The sequence below is a fragment of the Cyprinus carpio genome, chromosome A1 (assembly GCF_018340385.1).
Source record: "Cyprinus carpio isolate SPL01 chromosome A1, ASM1834038v1, whole genome shotgun sequence".
In the NCBI taxonomy this organism is placed as follows: domain Eukaryota; kingdom Metazoa; phylum Chordata; class Actinopteri; order Cypriniformes; family Cyprinidae; genus Cyprinus; species Cyprinus carpio.
Genome location: NC_056572.1, coordinates 20,632,377 through 20,643,883, shown reverse-complemented (window position 1 = coordinate 20,643,883; position 11,507 = coordinate 20,632,377). Strand labels below are relative to the sequence as shown.

Sequence of the window (11,507 nt, the reverse complement as noted above, 5' to 3'; positions counted from 1 at the left end):
ATAATAATGGTAACCTAAAACGATTACATCTATATTAACTGGTTTTATTCAAGTCAGCAATATTATTTTACATTACTGAATCAACCTAAATACATAAATTTATACCAACAAAACTCATTTGTATGGGTCAAATAAAGTTGGTTTGTGAGGCAACAAACAGTGTCTTTTACTAATTCTGTACTATAATAATTTGTATTTATTTTTATTTTTCTAATAATTAATATTGTTTTAATATTTTTATTATTTTTTTTTTGTTTTTTTTTTTCAATTTAATTTTTTAGTCATTTTGTTATGTGCTTTTGTTATTTTTATTAGTTTTTGCTATTTTTAAATATTACTATTTTTATAAGTTTTTATTTACTTCCAGTTAATAATTTTAGTGCTTCAAGGCAACTTTTTATATAGTTTAATTTAGTTGTATCTAATATTTATGTTTTATTTTATTTCACTTCAGCTTTATTTCAATTAACAAAAAGGTTTTTAATTGTTTTAGTTTTAGTTAACAATAACCCTGTTCTACAATAAAAATGTATTTTTTTTATCATCGTTAATACATTTCAAGAACTCATGATGAAAAGCAATATTTCACAGCTCATTGATTGTTAGGTTATGGGTTACATTATTCATTCATTACATGTAATAATGTTAATTTATTAAACTTGAAATATGAACATTCGAGTGCAGTAGAGTATGAAGAATTAACATCAAGCAATATTGGTATGTACTGTAAAAGTATTGTTCAGTGTTATTCCATGTACTGTAAGCTATTGCAGTAATTCACATAGAACATTATTGTAAAGTGTTACAAAGTTGTATTCTTCACATTCCATTATGTCTGGTGCTTTCTATTTTGTTATCTAAACTTCACTTGAAATTGTTCTGGATCATCAGACATGATATTATTATGGTGCCTTGGAAGCCTGTCTGAAACTGGTTTCCTTTAGCAGTGCCTTCAGACTGAAATGCAGTCTGTAAAGTCATTGAGTGCCTTAGGTTTTGGACACTTCCATTCAGGACGACAGAGAATTACTCCTGATTTTGAGTGCAACATGTCAGTTTGAATCAGTGTCAACAGTCTGAGACTGTTCTTGCACTTTTTTTTTCTTTTTTTTTACCGTAGCTTTCTCTGGTTCATTGTCACCTACTTGCAAGAAGCTATTTGCAGAAGTAGAGGTGTGAACATTCTCTATAGCTTAAAATATATGCAGCTTGGGGATATGGAGGCCATCTGTTGTGAGTGAATCTTCTCACTAAATTACGCACCCATCAACCATAGTGCATTTGAGGAGAGGTCTCAAAGGAAAAGGTTGGTGTCTGGTGCCACTGCAACCAAAATAATGAGCCTCCTCTGAATAGGCAAACTCCTTTGAAAGCCATTATCTAAAAGGCTTGACTGTCAAAGGCTTGTTTCAACAAAACACAAAGCTAGAATCGTTCAGAGAGAGAAAAGAAAACTTGCAAATCTCTGTAGAATTGCAGATGAATGTGAAGTAGAATTTCAGTTGTTTGCAAATGTCGCTGTGTTGAATGTCAGATTTAAATTTTAAATGCAAATGTCTCTCACCAAAAAGTCCTACCAGACCATCTTTGAAATTTCTGTGGAAAGCTTTACAAGAAATAATATATAATATGATATAATATTATATTAATAGAATTATTAATAATATGTTAAAAATACAATTATAAATAAATATTATTAGTATTATTAAAATCTAGCACAATTTCTGTGGACGGCTTTACCAAAAATTATATATGAAATGAGATAAATTGTGATTAATTTTACTAATTTATTTATTAATACAAAAGCCTATCAATTGCTCCAATCGTGATATTTCTTATTACAGAATTTGGGTTAGAGTGTGTGTGTGCGTATGTAAAGTATTTTTTTGAGGCATGCAGTAGACTGGTGTCAGTGTCTCTCTGGATACAATCGCTATGTCTGTCTCACTCTGTTGTGTCTGTTTGTTCTATTTTTAGGCCAGTTTCTCTCCCACGATCACACACACACACATAAAACCAATCCAGAAAAACAGACAGAAACTGGATCATGTGCTTTCTTTCAAAGCACAGTACATAGAGGATCACATTTTCAACACGTTTTCTTCATAACCCCCAGTATCTGTGAATTACAGCTTTGATTCTTCTCAGTTTTCTCAGTGCTTTTGCATACAACAGAAGAACTCTCATTCCCTCTCTCCCCAGGACACCCATAAGCTGATGACTCACGGTAGACTCTATACAGTCTCATAACACAATATCTAGTTATTTCCCTCAGGAAAGCCCTGCAGGTTACTAATGCTGATGAGAACTTAGGTCAGTTGCATCATGGGGCCTATATAATTTATCATCTACAAGGAAATGCCATTAAACCCTCATGTTGTGTTCCAGTCATTTTGACCTGGTCTTGTTTTGTTTTAGTGTTTTTTTGATGTTGTGGAGGGGATGTGAAAAATGTATTTTTATTTATTTATTTGTAATAAATATTGTAAATTAATAAATTGCTATTATATTGTTTTTACATATTGTCAAATATGGGATTCAATCTATTTGGCAACTTGTTTTCTTTCAGTTAGCACAGGTTTTGTATCGCCCATGACTAGTAAGTTCCAAAAAGAAATACAAAACCTGTGCTAACTGAACGAAGTTGACAAAAACATTGAATACAAGATATGGTAATAATATAGCATTATGAAAGATTTACAAGCAATTCGGTAAAGCATTTTCAGTGCAGAATAAGGTCTAGCTGGACTTGATCTGTTTTCTCCATTTGAAAATTGAATAGATTATTTAATGTACAATAATAGCAATAATATCCACTCTGTGGTCGACAGACAATGTCTTGTAAGATTAAAACACCTCCATTTCCCTCATTCTATTTTTAAGATCCATTTCTAACCACATTTGAAACTGTTTTTAGGGGTGACACTGGAACTGATCACTGGAAGCCCTTTAAGTGACTATGTTGTACTTCTTTAGGACAACCGAAAGTCTTATTTTATGCAGAACTTCAGGTTGTTCTTTCATCTGTCTCCTTATAAATCCATTTTCTCTTGATTACAGATTACGGTGTCTGTGGGGTGGGCTTGTGAAGTGTGCGTGCGGCTTCCCACAAGCATCTCTCACTGCTGCAAGGGCACAGTAGGTTGGGGCTTGGCAACAGTATCCATGGCAACAGTTGCTGCAGCAGGCCGGTTAACACTTTACTGACAGGTAACTCAACAGCCTTGTGCTCATCACTGACTTTCTGTTTCATCCCTCTGTCATTTTGAGGGACATTTGTAATGATCAAATTGACTGGTTCATTGAGCCTGAGGGCACGACTGAAGAACTGATAAAGTCAGTGCTTGTTAATGACTGATGTTTTAGATTGTGTCTTAGCAAATAGATAGTTACTTAGTTATTAATTATATATATATATACTGATAAAGTCAGTGCTTGTTAATGACTGATGTTTTAGATTGTGATATATATTATATATATAATATATATATATATATAATATATATATAGTTATTAATTATATATATATATGGTAATTAGGTGGAATCCGCTGGATTGTTATCAGCAGCCTTCAAGAACGGATTGTCATTATGTGTTAATAAAATCTCCTTTGTTTCAGAAAAATGTTCTGACCATGTGCAAAATGACTGCCCTAGGAGAAGGTCATGGTGAGGACACCGGTGAGATTTCCCCTTGGTTGCCTCATCCAGTCATTGTCCTTCCACCAGCTCAAACCTACCAGGAGAAAAACATGAATAATTCAGCAGCATCTGTGTGCATATGCATGCTTAAAGAGAAGGTTCATCCAAAATGTAAAATAAATAAATAAATAAATCCGTCATTATTAAAGTGATTGAGCATCCAAAAATGGAAATTCTGTGATTATTTACTCACAATTATGTAGTTCAAAACCTGTACAATGTTCCTTTTTTTCTGTGGAACACTTTTAATTGCAATTATGTAGTTCAAAACCTGTACAATGTTCCTTTTTTTCTGTGTGTAAAATGTTCCTTTTTTTCTGTGGAACACTAAAAAATAAATTTTAAAGAATGTTAACCACAAAAAAAAAAAAAATCACCATAATAGAATGACTTTTATATTACTTTTGCATAATTGCATAAGGTGCAGATTGGACATCAAATGTCTTTGGTTTTCAAGTGTCTTGTGGTTAAGATTTGCTATTTTTATGTAGTTAGAAAGTGAGGAACCTTTAGATTTTGATGGCAGGTATACAGATGGGAATTCAGGTGTTGCTAATTTTAATAAATACTTTCTTTATTTCAGCTATATATTACATACTCAATAGTGAATGTGAGTTATCTGATGGTTTTCAGTTGCTGTTTCAATAAAAATGTTCTTATCAAATTAATTTGAGTTGGGCTTTGTTTTATAATTAAACAGTTCATATGAATTTGATTTGGGTTTTGTTTTGTTTTTTAATAAAACATAATATTTTTTTTTATTTTTATTTTTAACTTTTAAATGATTCCATTCTTTTTTTTATACAGGACTAAACATTTCCATTTGATTATTTTAGTTTTTGTAATTGGACTTGAAATTTACATTAGTATGTTTAAGTGTAGGTAATTAAACCTGAACTAAACCTATATGTTTTACATTTATACTTACTCCTATTTTTTTATATTATAGTTGTACATATAGATTATTCCATACATTCCTCCCCCCTGGTCCTTACAGGATAGTTGTAGATACTTTATCTCTAACACAGAAATGAACAAAATAAAGAAAAAACAATTTTATAGGCTATTGTATGTGTATGTCTGAGAGACATGCTGACAGTAGGAAGTTAGTCATCAATAGCATCAGAATGACAGTCTCTGACGATGTTAGTGAGGTGGAGACAAATGTACCAGATGGTACAGAGAATGGCAATGGAATATGAGCTAAATAATGTCTCTGTTTAGGCTTGGGGTGTGAGAGGTGGTTCTCAGGGTGCATTTGTCACAATGGGATGTTTGTAGCTTGTTGGCAGCATTGCAGGGATATAAATCTTTGAATAACTGCAGTGTATTTTATTGCCCAAACAGCTCTCTACATCAGCAAACAGAGGTGCAGTCACGAGTGTTACCTATACCTCACACCATGTGGGCTTGGAAAGGTTATTTAGGTGTGTGTGTGTGTGTGTGTGTGTGTGTGTGTGTGTGTGTGTGTGTGTGTGTGTGTGTGTGTGTGTGTTCACATACAGCAGTAATGTAGCTGGTTTCTGTGTGTCCTTTGTACTATCAAATTATTTACAATTATTTTATAATTCATTTCATAGAGCATTGTCCTTGTCCTCTTGACTCCTCATCCCTAAAGACTCATATAAACTAGAACATGATGGATCACGGGGTCGCTTGATCACAACAGGCACAAAGTTGAAGGTGGGTTTCCTGCTGTGTTCTAATACTCTATCCAAATAAATAAATAAATAAAAATGAATAAAATCTATATAATAAAAAAAAAAAAAACAACACTACAAAAACTTTAACTACAATTAATATGAAATCTGAAATTCTAAAAATATAATAGTATCTTAATGGTACTAAACAACACTGATATAGGCTCACTAAACTCTGGGCAAATGGGTTTTACATCAAAACCTCTGATTAATTATTGCACTTGAGACTGTTAGCATTCCTTCTCCACTCTAATCGTTAGTTGAAAAGAGTAAACCAAAATTCAGACATAAACATTTAATATATTTAAATCATCAAGCTGAAATCATACTATGCATTAACTGCTGGCTATATCAATAAAATTACTTCATCCACACATTGCAAATAGTGATAACATGCAATTGTTGATACTAAATAATATTTTTGACTTGAATAAAACCAATTAATATAGATAGTTAGCTCATACCTTTTTTTCAGTGCACTTGGGTCAAGAAATGTAAGAAAGTACTATCTCATCACCTTTCAGGTAGACTGGAAAGTTGGCAAAATTTATTATTTACCATATTTCAAGTGGCTGACCTTGATGAAATAGTTTGCATCAGCTGTTTGGTTTTAAACCACACAATCTACAAATATTATGGATATTGACATTTAATGTCTTGAGTGTAAAAGTGAATTAATTGTCATAATGCTTGATATAGAAAACAATGTTTGTCATCAACTCTAACAGTTTCACCAGCCATTTCCTATGAGCTTTCAGAAATCACATTAAATTTAACAAGGACAGACACATCAAGGTGGGCTTCATAATGCCATGTCTTTATTGGTCATGTGCCATACAGCAGTAGATAATGACTAAATAGAAATTACATCAACTACATTCAGCTACTAAAGTTTTCAGTCATCAAGTACACAGTAGCCCCTACACATTAGATAGCAAACAGTCACATCCTTAGCGGAAATAACAGGGTAATGCACACCTTGCCAGATTCAGAAAGCTGCTGGTGGCTTAAGGCATTTTGTTGAGCATTCATACATAAACAGTAGCATGTTTTAGATGGATTGTTATTGGTGTTATTGTGGGTTGCCTTTTTATTGAGGGATGTTGGTTGTGCATGCATTACAATAGTTTGGCAGTGCAGTTTGAAATTCTCCTTCAAACTGCATTGTGTCATATGCTTTCTACAATCACATTTCACTCTCCCAAAAATAGCAGAGCAAATCCCAAAATGTTCAGATTTTCATGACAAGGTTACCAGGCCTAAGGAGCATCTATGAGAATTTAAAAACAAATTTCTAGATTTGCCTAACATTGCTTTTGCAGCTAAGAGTTGTTCCAGTGTTCAAAGGAAAAACTGATTCCGATAGAGACAGAAATCCATTCAATTCGGTTCCCATCATACAGTCCTTAAAGTGAATTAAGCCCAACTATATCAATCTGTTCAAATTGTCTATAGAAAGAGTGCAGCAAGTCAGGCTTACCAAAGCCATGACACAGAGGCAATGGTATCAAACCTGGCAGTGTAGCAGAAGTGTTATGAAATTATTTCACTAGCAGTACTTTTAATATGTTATAAATTTACCAAAGGGGTTCATTGTTGGCCCATGGTTAATGGAGATTCACTGTGACAGTGACTTCTTTGTATAAGAGTACAAAAGATTCAAGTATGAAGTTGAGGTGTTTGAGATGCATTGTGAAAAGTTGTGTTAGTGACTGCGTTTCCACACTGTAAATGTGCTTCAGGCATCCACGAATATATATAAGTAAAATTTTGAAATGTTAATGCATTTTCTAAATTCTAAATATAGACTGTTACTTTTCTTAATTAATTCATAACATTTGTATCATCCGACCAAACACAACCAATTCTGGACTCACAATATCTTTCTATTATTTCTATCACAATATCGTCCTATTTTCCCAGTCATTCCACCATATCCCTTCATTCTGACAACTGATATGAGTGAGATGCTGTTTACATACATTTAAGTGCCCTGACTTGATTGACTATAAAGTATTTGTCAGAATTTGTATTAATCACAAGCATTTAGCAGCATGTGAAAGGCTTCAGCAGAACTGTGTAACATTTTGTTCTCAGTGTTGCCCATTGGCTGGTGAACTAATGCAGCCTTAAGTACTGAGAGGGATAGCAGGCACACCGCTATGAAAGTATAGGTAAACTTCTGTTGGACCCATATACAGTCACCATGCAAAGAGCAGATACACTTCATGCAGTCAGGACTTGCTATTAGGCTCAAATCCTTGTCACTTTTATAGGGCAAGTGGGTGAGATATGTTTAAAATGGAATCAAGAGTCTTGGAGAGGAATTTGGTGTGTGGAGTGTTTTTGAAACTATGCATGTATAGCTCCGGATCCCTATTTTTACTTGTTTATTTATTGATTTATTTTTTTAGCACTATGAACATGCCGAGATGTTAACTGGAGTCAAGAAACAGATGCAATTCTGATGCAATGATACTCCCAGATGCCTATGTTACTAGGGCTGGCATGATGCACAGACAACAAGCTTATATTGTAAGACAGAAAATATAATTGCAAGTCAAGTTTTGTGCTGGCTTTTGCAGCACAACAAGCTACCTTCACCACAGCTAAAAACATATACATTTCCTTAATGCAATGTGCTCAGAGAAGCCTGTTATAGTAGAGTTAAATGTGACAATAAGGCTCACAGTGCAGCCCTGGAAACAGAGAATATATGCATCAAATAGTGTGTATTGAGTAGTTAGTGGTTTGCTACAGAAGAACTGCTCCCCCGTGACTGAGTGGGAGGTGAATTAGTGGAGAATAAGTTGAAATTCCTCTCTGAGACCCCCTTTGTGCAGGGGAGTTGCTTGGGAAAAGGAAAAAGAGGGTACTTGAGAAGGCAGAGGGAGGAGAGGAAGAAAGAAAGAGGGTTGAGACATTTAGTTTTTCTGGTTGGTGGGGTTCACATCTCCAGAGTCGATTTTGTCACTCGTCTTGGAGTCGTCAGACTGGGAGGAGCCTTTGCCGGGTTTGCTGCTCTGCTGATGTTTGTCGTCATCATCCTTGACCTCCTTCTTTCCACTAGCGCTAGTGCTGCTGTACATACGGGACAGGTAGCTGTAGCTAGACACCGAGGCAGGGGTGGGGTAGGTGATCCCAGTGCTGATACGTGTCTCCTCCCCTTCCAACAGTTTCCTGAGATGGATAATAAATGAGAAGGTGAACAAAGAAAAGGTGGTGAGGATGGGTGTGGTGGATTTATGGTGTTAAACAGAATGAAGAGAGAACAATGGAATACAGCTTTGTATAACACCAGCTAATAACATTAAAGCAATTCTCTTGATTTTCATTTTAGGTCACATGTACAGTATGTTGATAAAGAATGGACAGAATGCACATTTTGCTAGCATTCACTTTCACATATCAATAACAAACATTGCTTATTACCTGTAAGCAGCTATCTCTATGTCAAGCGCCATCTTGACATTCAGGAGGTCTTGGTACTCCCTGAGGTGACGGGCCATCTCACTCTTGGTGGTCCTCAGATCATTCTCCAGCTGCCCAATTGTATCCTGTGTAATGTTACATGATACAGTTATAATAATAATAATAAAAAAAATGCTGCATTTAGACTGAATTACTTGATTTGACAATAGAAATGTTTCCATACACTTTTAAAAATTAAGGTTCCAAAGGGAAATTAGCGATGCAACATAAGAAACATTCTCTGTTCCCCAAAGAACTGTTAAGGGAACAGCTCTTACACCATTTTTCTTTGTGTGAAGAACTAAAATCTAAAAATCCTTAAAAAGCTTTTTTTTTTCTACTATTAATATCCTTTTGTGGAATGGAAAGGTTTCATGGATGTTAAAGGTTCTTTATGAAAGAAAGAAAGAAAGAAAGAAAGAAAGAAAGAAAGAAAGAAAGAAAGAAAGAAAGAAAGAAAGAAAGAAAGAAAGAAAGAAAGAATTTACAGTAGGCTACTTTTAAGATGTAAATTTGATGCTTGTGGAAAAGCTTTTTTATGGCCTTAAAGCACTTACATTAATTATTTAGTGACACTTTGTCATCATTATTTGATGATAATAGTAAATCCTTTATAGCTATCCAATATAAGCTGTTCATTTAATTTAGTCTGATAACTGTCTGAAGTAATTTTAGCACCATGGACAGAGAAGCAGTGACGTTCCAAAGTCACTTGCTGTGGTCACTCCCATTTCACGTGGATCTTTTGTCTGTAAAGCATACGTTTCAAAAGCTAATTATTTGATTTTTAAGCATAATATATATAGCGATTGGTTGTTTTGAGAGAACGCGAATATTCTCAGCGTTTTTAATCATTTTAAATAAAGTGAAAATCTTTACCGACATGCGTGCAAAGTTAAAATTGATGAAACCAACCTGGTAGCCCATGACCTCAGCGTTTTGCCTGTCCTCCATCTCATGAATCTGCCTCTCCAGCGATTCATTGGTGCCCTTTAGGCTTTCGATCTCGATGGTCTTGGACTGCAGCTGCCTCCTGAACTCGTTGAGCTCTTCCCTGTTCGCGCGAATGACCTCGTTGCTCTTGTTGGCCTGTTCGCTAAGATCGGTGAACTTGGACTTGTACCACTCTTCAGTGGACTGCAAATTCTTATTCGCCATAGCCTCGTACTGGCCGCGAATCTCCTTGAGGGCGGAGGTGAGGTCGGGTTTGGCCACTTCCATCTCCACGGACACCTGGGAAGCCTGGATCATGTTCATGAGTTCAGTTACCTCCTCTTCGTGCACGTTTCTCATAAAGTTGATCTCGTCCAGAAGGGATTCGACCTTTTTCTCCAGGTCTAGGCGCACCATTGTGGCGTTGTCCACATCCTTCTTGAAAGCTCTAAGCGTTTGCTCAGCCTCCTCGCGCATTCTCATCTCCTCCTCGAACTTCTCCTGGAGTCTCTGAAAGTCCTCCTCAAGGTTGTCGCGCTCGAACATCATCTGGTTCTTCTCCGCGTTGAGTTCCTCGAGTTGGGAGCGCAACTCTCGGATCTCCTGCTGGTAGAGTTCGGCCAGACGGGACGGCTCTGTCTGGCGCTGGCGCAGGGTCGCGAGCTCGGCTTCTAACACTTTGTTGTGCTGCTCCAAATTGCGAACTTTCTCGATGAACGTCGCGAAACGGTCATTGAGTCCTTGCATCTGCTCCTTCTCATTGGTACGAATGATTTTGAACTCATTATTAAGTGCTGTGCTCTGGGTGAAGTCGAAGTTTTCCAGAGTCAAGGATGAAGATGGAAAGGCAGATCGGGTGGTGCGCTTGTAAGTGCTGGGGATGCTGGGGCGGGTCGCGGACTGGGACTTAAACCCGCTCCGGGAGCTGCTCACCCGGGATGGAGAGGCTGAGTAGCGGGTAGAATCTCCGAAGATCTTCCGGTAGGAAGAGGCAGAGTAGATGTCGGATCCGTAGCTCATCTTGGCGTTTTGAAGACAAGGAGCAGAACCCAGGCGGCGTCTCCTTTTTATAGCAGGACCGTCCCAATCAATAATTTACCCGTGCTGCTCCTCGCATTCACGCTTCCTTACTGCAGATGTTTCAGATGGACAGACCCCGAAGAAATACGACATATAAGCTGATCTGTAGGTTATTTTTAACTTTTAAAGGCGCAGAGAGTGATTTTTGCTCGTGGAAGGTGTGCTCAGTCTATCAGTGAATACAATGTCGGCAGCAGAGAGCGGGTGGAACTGTCCTTTTTGGCGCAGTGCTGATGTCAGCAAAATATAATAGGCCTATCGTTTATTTATTCACTCATACACCATCACGTCACATCTATGAAGAATTCCTACTACCAACTCAGAAAATAACACACACCTCAAGAACACACACTAAAGACATGTCATTGTGATACATTTTGTGTATTATGATCATCATCATCATCATTATTTCTTAAGAGTAAAAATAAAAATAAAAAACAGTAGGCTAATAAAGCAGAAATAAAGTGATGGTGTTACAAGCATTAGGCTTGGCAATTATATTTCAATTCTGCACATGTCAAAAAAGTGTGTTAATGTATACATTTGTTAAATTTGCTATTAAGATCTGTTCATAAAATCTGTTTGTGTGGAATTCCAAATAGGCTGTAATGACGAGTTCATT

General features: G+C 36.2%; 1 protein-coding gene across 1 annotated transcript; it reads right to left on the bottom strand.

Annotated features, from left to right (window-relative positions):
- Nucleotides 1-6,197: 6,197 nt before the first annotated feature.
- On the bottom strand, nucleotides 6,198-11,124 carry LOC109095399 (alpha-internexin-like). Its single transcript, XM_019109111.2, has 3 exons — nucleotides 9,788-11,124; nucleotides 8,834-8,958; nucleotides 6,198-8,581 (listed from the first exon to the last, which is right to left on the bottom strand). The coding sequence occupies exons 1-3, from the start codon at nucleotides 10,823-10,825 to the stop codon at nucleotides 8,326-8,328; spliced, it is 1,419 nt and encodes a 472-aa protein (XP_018964656.1). The 5' UTR covers nucleotides 10,826-11,124; the 3' UTR covers nucleotides 6,198-8,325.
- Between the last annotated feature and the right edge of the window lie 383 nt (nucleotides 11,125-11,507).

Coding starts and splice junctions, on each gene's coding strand:
- LOC109095399 (XM_019109111.2), bottom strand. CDS start 10,825: ATGAGCTACGGATCCGACATCTACTCTGCCTCTTCCTACCGGAAGATC. Junction 8,959..9,787: donor CTGAGGTCATGGGCTACCAG/GTTGGTTTCATC, acceptor AACATTACACAG/GATACAATTGGGCAGCTGGA. Junction 8,582..8,833: donor ATAGAGATAGCTGCTTACAG/GTAATAAGCAAT, acceptor TATCCATCTCAG/GAAACTGTTGGAAGGGGAGG.